We start from the raw sequence: 16,334 nt of genomic DNA, 5'->3' as shown, positions 1-16,334 counted from the left end.
ACATGCTCTCTCGAATCATGTTGTTGTTTTTTTAACGGAGTGTGAGTCAAAATTGAACATTTCTAATCAATAACCGATTAGACTGTGTCTGTGATCTCTGCGAAGTATTAACTGAATTTTGGGGTTGTAATGGATAGGTAGGGTAAGGCCAATGGGCTATAGGACTTAGCTGAGTGATTTAAACTGTGCCATTCCAAGCCTTGTCTAGATTAGAGTTAACTCATTTGTTCTTAACTCGAGTTCTATATTCCCATTAAAACTAATCTGATGGATTGCATCCATGCTCTGTTGATATGCATGTATCTAGGATTTGTTCAGCCTCCTTGTGTCTACATTGTCACAGCATTCAACCATGTTAGTCGCAGTGATTTGTGACAAGCCTCCCTGAATTCCTGGATCAGCTGATTTTGCAGGGCTTTGTGATAGAGCTTGTCTGTTTATCTGGGGGTTATGCAGGGGAAAGTCACTTGAATGAAAATTCCCACAGTCCATCCGTTCACCATTTCCAGAAATCCATGGGGCCAGAATGCAGCACTCCATCTCTCTGTTGTCTGCTTGTTAGTTTCCTTCCCTGTGTGTTGCTTAGCTGTTTGTGAGCCTAGATTCCTGGCGTAAGCTGCAATGAAAGGTGATATACTGAGAATTCTCATTAGCAGTAGGAGGTGAGTTATCTGAGGAAGATGCACTGTGTAGTTGCAGGTATTTCAGGACCTAGGACTGACTGATGCAGTGGAGAGAGGGGAGATGGGCAGATAGGTGACTTTGTCATACATTGTGTAGTAGCACTGAGGACTGATTTGGATCAGCATTGGAATCTTGCCTTACCAGTGAAGCTTCATGGGCATTAACATGATTGAGATGACATGACTGAAACCAACACATTGAGGGGCTTAGGCGTATGGGCAGAGAGAGAGTTAGAGTTGAGCTAGAAGGAACAGTCAGGTTGTAACTTGACGACAAATCCTACTCTAAACAAGCCCTTACTAAGTATATGTTTAGGATTGAAAAGTAGCCTTCAGTATTTGGTATTGTAGCTAGTATTAAATGGCTCTTATTTCAGTTTTCCTGTCAGTTGTTAGTTCTAATTGGCGTTGCAGTATTAGGTGCTTGTGATTGAGCTCATCAAGCTGGTAGCTATCGTATGGCAAATGTCCTCAACAAAACAAGTGGAAAACACTATCCAAAAGTTGTGATTTTTATGCATTCAGCTTCTTGAGTGTTGTGCCCTATTTTCTCATTAATTTTAAAACAAAGGGAAGAAGGTTGTTTCCATTGATGTGCAAAAAACGGTGTAACCCACTGATGAGTATGTTACAAGACCCCCGATTCACAGAGGATATGAGTTGATACAGCCCCAGCTAGAGAAACTTAGTTCTTTAGCTCAAGTGGTAGTAGCTCATGCTTTTATTTCTGGAAATCCCTGGTCCATCAGCCAAGATGGCAATTGCACCGTTTTTGCAGACTTCATTTTGACTCCACTTGTGTCTTGAGGTTGTCATCTTTGTTCTGCCATTACCCCTTATCCCATCCCAGGGTTGCTCTCCCTTCATTTCTAGAGGATGAGTCATGTAATTTGGATTCTAAACTAATCTGTAATGTGCTTTTTTTTCCCATCTGCACTTTCCTAAACTGAATTTAGAGAATCAATAGCAGAACGAATAACACCAAATACATACTATTTCAGTGGTTGCGTAGGAAAACCTGGACCATTCTCTGTCTCTATGGCTTTGGGGGAAATATTGGAGATTTGCCTCCTTTGAAGACTGATCACAAGTGTGGAATTAGGAAAAATGAAGGCTAATCTCTTCAAGTGCTGTAGAGGCTGTTCGGACCCTAGTTGCTCAAAAGCAGCGAGCTAAAAACTGCACGAAGTAAACTACTTAAGCTTCATCTTTGCCTGTAAGTCCTCAGACTCTCAAGTAAATTGGGCTCAGTATTTCTGACCCATCAGAATTTGAGTTTTGGTACTGTGAAGCTGCTAACTAAGCATGGAGGATGCCAGCACAGGTGTAGCATATGTTGGGGCTGAAAACCTATCTGCTAATTCCATTAGAAAGCACTGATGTTTGATATCTTTTGGCTGCATCTCTTGCCAGTAAAACACAATGTTAGGGTTCAGCTTGTTCATATTTTCACTGTAAATTATAATCTCTCTCTCTCTCTCTCGATGAGTTTGTATCTCTCTCCTAAATTGTGCTGTAGGCTAAAGTCTGCCTGCAATAAAAGACGTAGGCACAGCAGTGAATTATTTCAGCACATTGGAAAACAGCATTTTGATGGTCTTTGTGCTTCACACAGATGCTTAAAACGACGCTCTCACAACCCAGGCATCAAAAATCTAAGATCATTACAGCTGTGTTCATAGACAGCACATGATCTTAATTTTAAACCCTAGCTCAGAAATATTCAGAAACACCTAAAAAGCCTATGGGCTTCCACTGTTTGTTGAAAGGTAAATGTGATGAAAACACTTAGCTTTAGCATCTTGTTTCAAAATGATCCACTTAGTCTACCATCCTCGCCGTTAAACTTTCCATGTCCTTTCTTCTGTGTCAGCAGGCTCCCCACCATCAATCTCCAGGCCAGATTTAGGGAGAGGTTTTTATAAGTGTTGCCAAACTAAAACATTAAACCCTCTCTGATTGTGGCGTCACCAGAGTGGAGCTCCAAGCCAGCAATCTTTGCCTGAGATTTTATACTATTCCCAGCAATGGTAAGCAGTAGTAACGCATATACATGGTACAGAGAGTGAGAGCTGACTGTGTGGCTCGAAAGCTTGTCTCTTTCACCAGCAGAAGTTGGTCCAGTAAAAGATATTCCTTCACCCACTTCGTATCTCTGAAATTTATTGCCATCTAGGGATTTATGCCTGGCACTTCAAACTAATGCTGTCTTGTAGCCACAAGATTTCTATTGAGAGGGTCAGTTACACCTAAAACCAATGCAAGGCAAACGGAAAGGTGTGTCCCATGTTTCAGTATTCATCTTCAGTGCAACACTGGACCATTGTCAAAACAGATCTATTTTGGGCATAGCCACATTGTCCCTCCCTAATAGGTAAATCTGAATGACAAATCTGCATTTAGAAGTGAGGCTGTGTCACCCAGTGGTTCAGACCCAGGGTCCTTGAGCTCTCATTCTGGTGTTGATTTGTGTATGTGTATATTTTTTTACATACTATTTAGTGATTCCGTTTATAGTAAGGGGACTTATTTTTGCTCTTTAACATGCTGTCTTTCAGACTCTTCGCTCTGTTAACACACACAATATACAGTATCTTTAGGGTTCAGATGGTCGTCTTAGCAAACATTATAGGTTTATCCAGCGCTTTCTGTCTCCTGCTTTCCATGGAACCAGAAATTTATTTGGCAGGAAAATGCAAGGAGCAACAGGTGTTGAGGAATTTTAACTTAGAAGCCAGTCTTGTTAAGGTGCCCCTAAATTGTTCATATGTGCACAGCGTCATGTACAGATCTGTTCGAGTTGGACTGAAAGCTGGACTGCAAAGTGCAGAAAGGCACCTGCTAGGAAACCAGCTTGATCAAATGAAGCACTGCTTTGCAAAGATTAAAAGACGTGGAGAAGCAGATGAAGAAAGACAAGATCCCTTAGAAATTCACAAAGCAAGGTGTCCTGTGGAGGGTATTATTAAGTCCTACCAGCTTTGAAATGTTAAAAATAATCCCTGAATGAACCTCCCGGGTTGTAAGGAGACTGAAACAAGGTTGACGGTTATTCTTACAGTTTCAAATATTCATGACAGTCCTAAAATCATCTCTTTCCAAGAAAATACATCCATTGTGCATACCAAGAAGAGCTTAACATCCCATACATCAGTCCAGTCAGATTTCTCTTTGGGTACTAGCTGTCGTGTACACAGGTCTGTATACAGAAAAATCTGGAGCAGGGCAAAAACCTAACAAGAACTTCTTTATTCTGGGAGCCCCTCTTATTAATTCTCAGTCACTTTGCTTTTGTGGGTTAAGCTAGGCCTTTCAGTATAACTTTAATACTGGTGAGTTTGTGCAATAAGTAGCTCTTTAAGATCGTCTTTATGCCAATGAAAAACTTGAAGATTCTTGTGTTCTTTGAGTGTTACGTAAACAATGAGTGTTTTCTCTATGAAAGGAATGCAGGGCCCTGTTCTTACTCTATGGCAAATATACCCCTCCCATCCCCTATGAACCAGCTGAGTCAATAACAACTCCTGAACTGGCAGCAGCAGAATGCTAGGTGCTTTCTGATCAGCTGGTTTGCAGTATTGTGGTTTTAGTGCACTGGCCTGCGATTTGTATAGTGCCCTTTCTTTGCAATACAGTTGACTGGCCAGGCGAAGGGAGTCTTAAACTCAACTCCACAGCATTCCTCTTCCTCATTTCCAGGTGCTACACTGCACTAAACACCTTCCTAATATGTTGGCAGGACTGAGTTCCACCTAGAATTCTAGTAGTGATACTGCCCTTTATTTTTATCAACCTAGAAGAGACCTTTTATCCTGGATAGATATCTTTCAATCCTCTAAAGCTTTTATGGTGCCCTAACATTGTAATACATATGTGTTCCTCACATTCTAAAAAGAATGCACAACAATCTCTGTGTATTTCCCCTCAGCAGTATAAGTATTTTATTCTTTTCTTTTATATAAGTCTTTATAGTTTGGGAAGGCGTCATGGGAAATGGGGCAGTTTCTGTGAATGAACTGTTTATACATGGGAGTTTCCAGTCAGTGGGATGTATATGATTTGTCTGCCCACATCTGAGGTGTGTTTCCTGGATGTAGTAGTTGCATCCTAAGAAATGCTAATTCTGTCCACCCTCGAGAGGCAGTGTGCTACCAATATGTGCATTCTGCAGGTCAGTATGCTAGGAAGAAGTTCTGATGAATTTTCTTTTTTAAAAGAGATTTGTGGTTTTACAGCTCTGAGAAGCTGGCAAGGAGCTAGCACAAATACAGAGTTTATCTTCCACATCTCCTGGTGGAATTTAGTTGGTTAATATTTACAGATGTTGCATGGCTAATGTTGTGTCTTTATTTCCAGGCGTGCTGATGGGCGTCATCCTTCGATATGGAATTCACGTTCCCAGCGACGTTAATAATGTGACCTTAAATTGCCAAGTGCAAACCAGTCCAGCTACTTTGTTAGTAAATGTTAGTGGGAAATATTATGAGTATACCCTGAAGGGGGAAATCAGCCCTCATGAACTTAATAACGTTCAAGATAATGAAATGCTGAGAAAGGTGAGCTGCTTAGCGTTTGGAAACTTTGCATGGCATAGCTCTTGGCAAATGTCCAAGACAGGATTGTTAAATGGGCCCAATCCTGTCCCCTTCGCAGTTGATAGGAGTTTTGTTCTCAGCTGCAGCAGGGGCAGGATTTGGCGCAAACTGTAAACCAGAACGTTTAATCTTACTACAGTAGCTAATTATATTGTAAAAGCTACAAATTAAAGGATTGCACTTCATATTACTCTTGTTAGTCTTGTAGCTTTCATGCCAAACTGTCTTGTCTGATTATATATAAAATATGCAACATATTCTGATTACTGTGATTTCTTTTGTCTCTTGAAATCTTAATTTCAACAGATTTTATTCTTTTTAAACAGGTGACTTTTGATCCTGAAGTGTTTTTCAATATCTTACTCCCTCCAATTATATTTTATGCAGGATACAGCTTAAAAAGGGTATGTGTCATTGCATTTCATTTTATTTGAAGGTCGTAGGTATTTAAAATTCTTGTAGCTCTGGAAGTACGGTAATACTGAACAAACGTTAGCATGCCTCATTTGCAGTGCACAGTCCTACGTTCTGCCTTAGTTATTTCTAGAGCGGTCATTGCCAGAGTGACTAAGCAAAGGTTCTCATGCTGTCCTATATTGTGATGTATATATATACAGAAAAAGGAGAAAAGTTTAAAAAATATAATTGTTGCTTGTATATTCTTTATCTGAAATCTCCAGTTTTTGTTCAAATTTGCACTCAGATGTGAGGGTGCCTGTTTGCTTGATCCCTTGTAAAATTTCTGTCTATTTCCCTCCCCAAAATACACAAGTATAAAGGATCAGGTATGGGAGTTCTCATAAAAAAGCAACAAAGACTGGGGAAATGGAAACTATAGCCATGTTAGAATATTGTGTATGGGTCAGAGCTTTCTCATAGGATCCAGAAGTTATTGAGGCAATTGTTACCAAGGCTTACAAAAAGCAGAGGTAGGGGAACTCAGCATTTTGGCCTGGGTCACTGAGGAGAACATAAGCTTCCTCAGGAGTTCCCCAGGAGGCAGCAGTTACAAACCATTTACAAGCACTTAAATCAAATTAGGTCATGGTGAAGCTTTTTTTGCAGGTTTGAAATAAGCGACAGGTTCCTTGTCCTAGCCAAATCTCTGAAGTGCTAATATGTAAGGAAGGAAACATGAGCCTGTTTGGCTCATGTAAAAGGAAATAATCCTTCCAGGCTTGGAAATCCCCCAGTCCTCAGCATCAGCAATCTGCTAAACAAGCTGCTAAAAGCAAACAATTAGATCATTTTGATTTATTTATTAGTAGTAGTATTGTGGTAGCACCTAGGGGCCAGATCATGGATCAAGGTGCTGTACAAACACACTTTGATTGCCCCAAAGAATTTACAATCAAAGTATAAGATGAGATATTGACAACCCTTCCTTAATGTGTATGGTCTGAGGAACATACAAACGGTTTGAATGCAAAGCATCAGTACAGCTGTAATGCAGTGTGTTTTTTCTCTTCTAGAGGCATTTCTTCAGAAACTTGGGGTCAATCCTAGCGTATGCTTTTCTTGGAACGGCTATCTCCTGTTTTGTGATAGGGTGAGTATTTGAAGTCCATCCACAGGTTTTGGCAATATAGAGGGCTTGTGCTCTGGTTGCTAGCTTGTGCCAACACTTCTATGGTGCTGTTACCTATGCTGGGTAGATTAAAGGTAGTATGGAGATGCCTACCCATTCTATAATCACATCTTCGCTTGCAGGGTAGACCTATCCTTGATGTGGAGTAAGATAAAGTGATATGATTTGAGCACAGGACTTAGAGCTAGAACTCCCGTGTTCTAATCCCAGCTCTGACCAGATACTCAACCTCCCTGTCTCAGTTTCTTTAAAGGAGGAATTAATACTATTTGCCTACCTTTCAGAGCTGTTGAAGATCAATTAGGGTCTGACAAATATTATACTGTAGTTCTTGGTTTCTAGTTACTACTGTAATAAATAGAATATTGATATAAAAATATTAAATTGGGTTTAAAAGGTTTCCAGAGATTTTCACAGGTCTTTAAATACCAGATATTACTTATGAGACTGGATCAGTGAAAGACTTGGTAGATATAAGCATCAAGTGAGGCACTGGTATGAAATATAGAGGGCCACACAAACTGCATAGCGGTATTTAAAAAAACAACACCACCCCAAACACCTGAACTGTAACAGTGTCTAAACTGAAAACTTGGCCTAAGAGTAAGAGGTTTCTACAAGTGTTGTTTTAGTGTTAGCAGTAAAAAAACCTCCCCGAGGGATTAAAGGCTTCAGGAGTTGCTTCAGGAGCAGTACGGAATGCTGCTGTGCTGTGATTCATTCTTCTGGTCCGTGGTAGGGCACAATGCTACTAGACTGGAGAAATGTAGCAGAAACCTACAAGATAATATCAACTTTTAAAAAATGAAATTGCATATTTTAATTTTCTTTGCCTGAAAGATAGGGAAGTACCTCTGGGGTAGAAGGAGTTACTCTAAGTAACACAGGATTAGGCTATTGAAGTAATCAGTAGATTTTTTTTCTTCTTTCCAGGAATACCTTCCCTTTTCCCCACACATGCTGTGTTTGATCTAACCTGTGATTAGTGATGTGATGCCCTTTAGCTAGTAGGATACAATATGTGCGTGTGTAGCAAGAGCTGAAACAAATTTGTGTTTGAAAATGTCCCTTAGAATATTGCAAGAGAGCAGGAGAATTACTGTGATGTGTTAAATTGGCAAGTTAATGGGGCTTGGGTTTGCTCCCGGATACTGTTGGTTATGCCATGCTATGATTCTATTTAGTATTATTCATTTATATAGACAGAGGGAACTAATTCTTATTCTAAGTAGTAAAAAGGTGAGAATTACATAGGATGCTTTCAAGAGGAGATTGTGGAAGATCAAAGCAACCTCAGCCTCCATCTAGACTTGTCTTAAAAAAAGAGAGAGAGAAAAAGAAAGAGGCTTGATACAAAGTCAGTGAAAGGTCATTACATTGACCAGTCATATAAAACATTGTAGAAATTAAACCACTTGTGAGATGGAGCAGGTGCGATGGTCTGTTTTACACATTCCACAAGCTGCTGACATACTTACCCTGTCAAATTGTTCCGTATTAAGTAGCTTTATGCACGGAGTAGTTCAGATGTTAAATCCATGTGCTGCTAACCACATACACAGCACTGGGTATGGATTAAATGGGAGTTGAGGGCCCTTAGCGCTTTGCCGACTTGCCCCCGTCAATGAACACAGCCCAGCCGGTCAAACTCTGCCGTTCTTGTTTAATATAAATAAAATATTGTGTATTGAGGTAACTTTACGGGTTAAACCTGCAAATTCAAGCGAATTGCATTGTTAAAACAATATTCACAAGCTTTCCAAATATCCAGCTATGTCTCTGCTTATTCAACAGGTCGCTCATGTATGGATGTGTAGCATTGATGAAAGTAACCGGGCAACTTGGAGGAGATTTTTACTTTACGGACTGTCTGTTGTTTGGTGCCATAGTATCTGCTACTGACCCAGGTATATTGTGATCATTGTTTCTCCTCTCATGTTACCAAAGTATTGTTCTGTTTTGGGTTGGGGGAAGAGAGATGTGTGGCTTATGGCATCTTTCCCTGAGTTTCGGAGTTTAAGCAAATTATGACTCATTTTTAGCGGTAAAATTGATCTCCATCAAGAAAAATAATATTTTATATATATAAATATATTATATATTTTATATATAAAAGCTGCCCCCCTCCAAAGCCTTGTCCTCACATTGACATCATTGGGAGGCTTTCTGTCGATTTTACTGGGGTTTTTGTTCAGGCCCACAGTGAGTGTGGCAGATGTAAGCCCCTAGCACCCTATGCAAGCAATCAGTGCTGCCCAAAGTGTGTGAATTCAGAGTGTTTTCTTGGTATGTGCTAGACAATCTCTATCCTCAAAGTTTTGCATGGACAGATTTTTTGGTCTTAATCTAAAATATGAACTGACTCTATCTAACCATAACAAGAACAATGGCGATTATTTAAAAACAAAAACGTATTCCAGCCTGCTGAGCTCTTTAGATGTACAAAGTGCTATACAAATGCTAAAGGTTGTTATATTTGAATGCAACAAGGTTTTTTTTGCTTGTTAACTGTCTTCATCACATTTGTACTCATCAGTATAATCTAACCTAAGAACAAAGAGCAAAAATGTGCCTTTTTTTTTTTTTTTTTAAAGTAGTAGAACTTGAATTTCTTCCATTGGTGCCTTACATCTCTGCAAATTTGAGTAAATCCTTCAGGGGTCTGAGACGCTGCAGCCTAGCTCTGCCTCCTGAGTTATAGCCGTTCTTATGTGTCTACATGGCATCTGGGAGGGCGCCTCTCAGGGTATGTCTACGCTGCAAAGTTGTTGACAAAGCTTTTGTCTTTCACGGATACTTAATAAAGCCCCCCCACGAAAGACAAAAGTTTTGCAAAAGACACAAGTGGCAGTGTGAACTCAGCTTTGTCGGCAGGAAAGCGCTAACACCGCTCACAGGGCTGGCAGTATTTTGTCGGCAAAAGTGCTGACAAAGTACCGACAGTGTTTACACACGCTGACTTTTAGCGACAAAGCTGTGTCAACGCAGCCTTGTCGCTAAAAGCTGCGTGGTGTAGACGAGCCCTCAGTGCGGGTAGACAGACATTCGTTGGCTGTGCTTTAGTGCTCGACACTAAACATAGCAATGTGGCCACTGCGGCACAGGTGGGCTTATTCGGGGGGGCAGGTGGGGTTGCATTCAGGTATGTAGCCTGTGCTGTTCTGGCCGTGCTGCTCTTTTTAGCAAGCCAGCTGGAGCTCATGTCTACCTGTGCTGAGAAGCACCCTCCAAGATGTCATGTAGACATACCTGCGTAGACCTGTTTAAAAGCTGATATTGACACCCTGTGTTGTACAGACTGGGCAGATTTTGTGCATGTGCAATGCTTGTGTCTTTTTCTCAATCTGGACAATAAAATGAATGCCAATGGTCATTCTTGCCAGATGGCGTTTGATTCCTACTTCTGCATCTCACCCATCAATTACTTTCCTTTTAAAAAAAATAAAACAAAAAAAACCACCGCGGCATCCTAAAATAATAGTCCAAAACATAACCTTTTAGTATAGAGTAACTGCATTGTTTTGGATCGTTACTGTACAGTAGCGTAGTATTTTTCAATTTACTGTAAAAGTTGTGCCTGTACACTTAATACAGTCAAGTGACACTGACAGTTACCCCTTCGTAGAACACTTTAAAATAGGAACTCAAATCCTTTCCCAGCTTCTCCCAGTGTCTTTTGTGTTGTCCGTTTGTTGAGACTGTTAATTCTTCTGGCCAGGAATTGTCTGTTCTGTGTCTTCTGCAGCGCCAAGCACACCGTCAGTGCTTAACAAATGATTCTCTTTATGGCCCCCATTCAGGAAAGCAGTTAAGCACGTGCTTATTTCCAACTGACTTCAGTGGGACTTAAACACATGTTTAAAATGAAGTATCTGCATTAGCAGCTTTCTGGAATGGGCATGTTTTCTTGAACCGACCTGCTTTTGGTCATTGGGTCCTCTGCTGCTTCAGCCTGCATAAAATATTACGTGGATTTTAATCTCATGTCAATCAATGAATGCCTTTGTTTATGTGTAAGTGGGTTAAAGCCCCTTAAATATGCATATCTGAGTTTCTTGCCTTTCATATGGTAATTGTTTTAAAAGGGCTTTTAGAGCAATCACATTGCATTAGTCCAAGCCCATGTGAGAAATGCCTCCGTGTGACTTTGTGTGACACAAGAGCAAGGATTGCTGTGTATTACATCTTGCTTATTCTAGACATTCTTATGATTCTCATGAAACTGACCGTAAAACTTGGTGCATTTTCATTACCAACTTGGAGTCAAACAGTTGCAGAAACAATAGATCAAATTCCAATCTCTATTATACTGCTGGAAAACCAGAGTAACTGAAGGCAGAATTTGGCCCATTGTTTTGTTGTTTCCAAAATTCTAACACGTACTGGCGCTTTCCTTGATGTTGGTTCATATTGATATTAACCAGCACTTCTAGGATCTTTTGATAAAATCAGGACTACTCCGAGGTTAAGGTCGAATTAAAAAAGGCCTCCAACAGGGGATAACTCTGCGTTATACAGGGGAGAAACAGATCCTTGTTCTGTATGTAAAAAATAACATAAACTGTAAAAAACACAAAGCTAAGGAGGCACAGGGCAGAGTAGCAAAGACTGCATGAAGCATTGCTACACTGAAAAGCAGACTAGTAAAATGTGAAGGAAGGCAGAATTCTAGAAAGGCCAAGTTTGCTTTAATATATATCTACATAAAGGAAGTAATGGCACCTTTTAAATGTCTCTCTATTTTTCTATTTGTCAGTGACTGTTCTTGCCATATTCCATGAGCTTCAGGTTGATGTTGAGCTGTATGCCCTTCTCTTTGGCGAAAGCGTCCTCAATGATGCCGTTGCCATAGTGCTGTCTTCGTAAGTGTGTTCTGTTTTTTTAATTGTTATGTATGTCACATGTGAGACTTTAAAAATCACCTGGTCTTGCATCAGAGAAAATAGAAATATCAATATTTATAATAATCAGAATTCATTACTAATCCTCCTAATACAATCCTCTCTATTAATCACCCTCTAATTAGCCTCACAATGAAAGACTGCTGCTGGGAATTGAAAGCAACACTGAGGCCATAATTACAGCTATTACAGTGCATGTTTTGGGGGTTTTTTTGCCTATTGAGTGAGTCAATAGGAAATCTTAACACCCACCTGTAATGTGAAAAAGGAACAACACGTCTGCTCTTTTGCTGCGGGATCCTGCTAATGCCACTTACCGGTGAGATCACTCTCAAATAATTCTCCACCCACACACACTTGCTTTTCCTCTAGTGGAAATATTTGGGAAAGCAGTTGCTTCCTTTCACCTTCCACCTGCGATTGCATTGAGAAGAAGACAGTCGTTGCAACTGTAGTTAATATCTGGACCGAGAGCACCAGTGCCAGAAATTCAGTGTCTCCCTAAATCAAGTGGATGCTTTCAAACTTTTCTGCATCTGTAACATAGTTTTCCTGCATATTCATTGTGTTTGTTGTCATGGAAGTTTTGTTTTGAAATACAGTATTTGTGATCATGGCAGATTCTTTTATGGTTAAGATTAATGCAGAAAATAATTTAGATCTTCTGAAATATTTGAGAACCCAGATTTGATAATTGTTCACATTTTAATTACAGTTTGTGGACCAACCCTGCACCTCATATCTGAGCAGTACTTACTAATTTGAATAGCCCATTGACATCGCTACGACTATTTGTATTAATCTCTCTTTGTTTTTATATTGGGTCCATCACCAGGGTATGTAAGTGTTGCATGATCCAGCCATGTGTAAGATGTGTCCCAACATAAAACTGAACATGAAAGGTGTGTGTTGCAAGGTTCTGGGTGAGAGTAGGTGGATATGTTGCACGTCACGATGAAATTCAGGGCTGGTCTACACACCCACTTGCCTATGTGAACCTAAATAACTAAATCAATTGTAATTCATCCCTTCGGTTGCAAGTTCTGTGTGTGGAGACTCATATCTCAGATTATGAGCATCCTCTTCTGATTAAATTAAATTGAAATAAAACAGTTTTATTCAGAAATCAGAGCATTCACTTGTACAACTTGCACCAGAATAAAAATGGTGTGAGCTACAACCCATTGCGTTATTTTGGTGCAAGTTTGTGTGTAGCCCTCCCCTTGAAATGGGGAGGAGTGACAAAGGTAGGAGTGTTTTAAGTGACCTAATACACATCCCCTTAGCAATAGTCCTGTAACCACGCTTAACAGATAGAAACACACTTTTAAAAATATACCGTAGGGTTGTAAGTATAGAGTGCATTACTGTAACTAGTTGATTACATTGGAGACCTAAATATATAATCTACAAGGATTTCTCTTTATGTAGATTTGATTCATACCAGTTGCTCAGAGCGTACTGACCAGGGTTACCTACCTTTATTAAGTTAGCTACAGAAATCTCTTCCTTGACACAGAAAAATGAACTAATTTTTAAGTGCAACAGGAGAGTCAACTCTCAGTCTTGCTTGTTGTTGGAGATAATTACTGTGCTAGGAGTCCAAAGCGCTGATTTGTTGTCTCCCTTTACTGGGGTAGTTTCTGAATATTTAACAAAAAAAAAAAAAAGGCAAGACTTTGGAGACTGCTTAGGTGAAATTTGGGATTTGCACGTAGGCTTAGATCCTGCCTGCCCCAGCATCTCCAGGACAGCTTTCCCCCTCTGAGGGTTTGTCTATACTACAAGTGCTACCGTGGTACAGCTACAATGCTGCAGTTGTGCTGCTGTAGCATAGTGTGGATGCTTCCTACAGCGATGGAAGGGGTTGTCCCATTGCTGTAATTAATCCAGCTCTCTGAGAGGCACTAGCTAGCTGTGGACGGAAGAATTCTTTAGTCAACTTAGCAGCTTCTACACTGGGGGTTTGGTTGGCTTAAGTTTGTCACTCAGGAGTGTGACTTTTCCAGACCCCTGAGTGATGTAGCTCGGTCGACCAAAGTTGAAGTGTAGTAAAACCATTTCCAATCTCCCCTCAGGGGAATGAGTTGAATAATTAGCTGTGTTGTGGTGCGTTTGCATTACCTACTTCGATTTCAGTCATTTCTTGCATGAAAGGTGCTTTGTAAAAGCAAATTCTATTCTGCTCTTACTTTCCTATTATCAGCAGCCACTGAAGTTAGACGTTTTAAAATCATCCAGTCTGCATACCTTGCATCCAGGTGTTTTGAAAGAGCCAATGAAGAAGCTCTCAGACCATTAATACTCATTTTCAATAAGTCTTGGAGCACAAGGAAGTTCCAAAGGACTAGAAGACAGCTAATGTTGTGCCAATATTTAAAAGGGGTAAACAGGCTGACCTGGGTAATTACAGGCCTGTCAACTGGATATCAATCCCAGGCAAAATAATGGAATGGCTGCTATGGGACTTGATTAATCAAGAATTAAAGGAGAGGGTAATATTGAATGCCAGTCAGCATAGGTTTATGGGTTTTATCTTTTTTTTGATGGGAGTGTAAGTTTGGTCGCTAAAGGTAATAGTGTTGATGTAAGAGAGACTTCTGCACGGCATTTGACTTGGTACTGCACAACATTTTGATTCAGGAACTAGAACACATCACCCATTAATGGATTAAAAACTGGCTAACTGATAGGGCTCAAAATGTAATTGTAAAGGGAAAATCATACCGAGCAGTTGTGTCTGTAGTGCGGTCCCGCAGGGATCAGTTCTTGGCCATACTCCATTTAGCATGCCAATGACTTGGAAGAAGATATAAAATCACTACTGGTAAAGTCTGCAGATAACACAAAGATCGGGAGGTGGTAAATAATGAAGAGGGCAGGTCACTGATACAGAGCGAGCTGGGCACAAGCAAACAATACATGTTTCAGTATACCCAAATGTAAGGTCATATATCTAGGAACAAAGAATGCAGCCCATGCTTACTGAATGAGAGACTGTCCTGGGAAGCAGTGGCTCTGAAAACGATTTGGGTGTCATAGGGGATAATCAGCTGAACATGAGCTCCCAGTGTGATGCTGTGTCCAAAGGGGCTAATGCAGTCCTTGGATGCATAAACAGGGGACATTGAGTAGGAGGAGAGAAGTTATATTATCTCTTTGTTTGGCACTGGTGCAATCACTGCTGGAATACTGTGTGCAGCTATGGTGTTCCCAAATCAAGAGGGATGTTGAAAAATTGGAGAGGGCTCAGAGAAGATCCACAAGAATGATTAAAGGATTGGAGAACACTTTATAGCGAGAGACTTACAGAGCTCAGCCTGCTTAGCTTGTAAAAGAGAAGGTTAAGGCGTGACTTGATCAGTCTATAAGTAACTACAAGGGGAACAAAATTTTGGTAATAGAGGGCTCTTCGGTCTAGCAGAGGAACAAGATCCAATGGCTGGAAGCTGAAACTAGACAAATTCACACTAGAAATGAGCAAATTTTTAACAATGAAAGTAATTAACCACTGGCCCAACGTAGCAGGAGTGGTGATGGATTCTCCAACTCCGGACGTTTTAAAATCAAGACTGGATGTTTTTAAAAAGCGCTGCTTTAGTCCAACCACAGCTATTGGACTTGAAGCAGGAATTAATGCAGGGAAGTCCTATGGCCAATGTTATGCATGAGGTCAGACAAGATACAATCTGGCCTTAAAATCTATGCCTTCAGGGACAGCAAATGACAGTAGGGATAGTATGTTTGACTTGTATGTGCCCATCTCCATGTTGTCTGGGCATCGTAGATAGATGCAGCATCCTGTTAAGTTAAACTTCACACAGTGGGCATCACAAACAGCCCTCCTTCATGTACCCCTCCCATGCCGCCAAACAATTTTAAATGAACTAATAATCATTCACAGCTTAGTGTCCAAAAAGGTGGCTTGCACCAGGATGAGGAGAGTGTCACTAAATTTGGGATATTGCATATCATCAGAAGGAGCAAGTTTCACAGTTGCGAGCCTCCCTGGAAACTTCTCATGGCCAGTCCCCAAAAGTGAACATTTGGGCTTGTTGGTAAATGTGCCTTGGCTGTTCCCAGGTGTCATGGTGCTCTTTAGGGAGATAGGGTCCAAGAGAAGGTGGGTCATAAGGGGCACTATAGTTTAGAATCAGTACCTTGAATTGTACCCAGAACAGATGGGAAACCAGCATAGTTCACAGAGCACAGGTGTAATATGCTCTCACTACCCACTCCAGGAAACAGGTGGGCTGCTACATTCTGGACTATGCTGAAATCCCAGCATGGGCTTCAAGGGTAGCCCCAAGTAGAGCATATTTTAGCAGAGTGGCATGGAAATGGCAAAAGCATGGATGACTGTGGTGAGGGGTCAGTATCCTCATGGAATGGCTCCTGCCTCCTGGCTACACTGCGGGTTACAAACAGTAGAATAAACCTCCTCAAAACCCAATAGAATAGGTGGGTCCAAAAGTACCTGTTACAGTGAGAGCTTGATTTGATTCCTCAAGTTGGTGCGATGTGTGCTGAGAAGTCAGGTGCAGTCACAGCATGGCTTCAACACACT

At 40.7% G+C, this 16,334-nt stretch overlaps 1 protein-coding gene across 3 annotated transcripts in view; it reads left to right on the top strand.

Moving 5' to 3' along the window:
- The window catches only part of SLC9A6 (solute carrier family 9 member A6), a 34,926-nt gene that overhangs the window by 5,650 nt on the left and 12,942 nt on the right, over positions 1-16,334 (top strand). For all 3 annotated transcript variants that reach the window (XM_073358470.2, XM_078854280.1, XM_073358472.2), the window contains exons 2-6: positions 5,040-5,239; positions 5,605-5,682; positions 6,751-6,827; positions 8,661-8,773; positions 11,623-11,728. In XM_073358470.2, coding sequence (XP_073214571.1) covers positions 5,040-5,239; positions 5,605-5,682; positions 6,751-6,827; positions 8,661-8,773; positions 11,623-11,728 — 574 coding nt within the window. The remainder of the gene's footprint in view (positions 1-5,039; positions 5,240-5,604; positions 5,683-6,750; positions 6,828-8,660; positions 8,774-11,622; positions 11,729-16,334) is intronic.

The sequence above is a fragment of the Lepidochelys kempii genome, chromosome 9 (genome assembly GCF_965140285.1).
Source record: "Lepidochelys kempii isolate rLepKem1 chromosome 9, rLepKem1.hap1, whole genome shotgun sequence".
NCBI classification, from domain to species: Eukaryota; Metazoa; Chordata; order Testudines; family Cheloniidae; genus Lepidochelys; species Lepidochelys kempii.
Note: the sequence above shows the minus strand (reverse complement) of the source record. Positions and strands in the feature narration are given on the sequence as shown.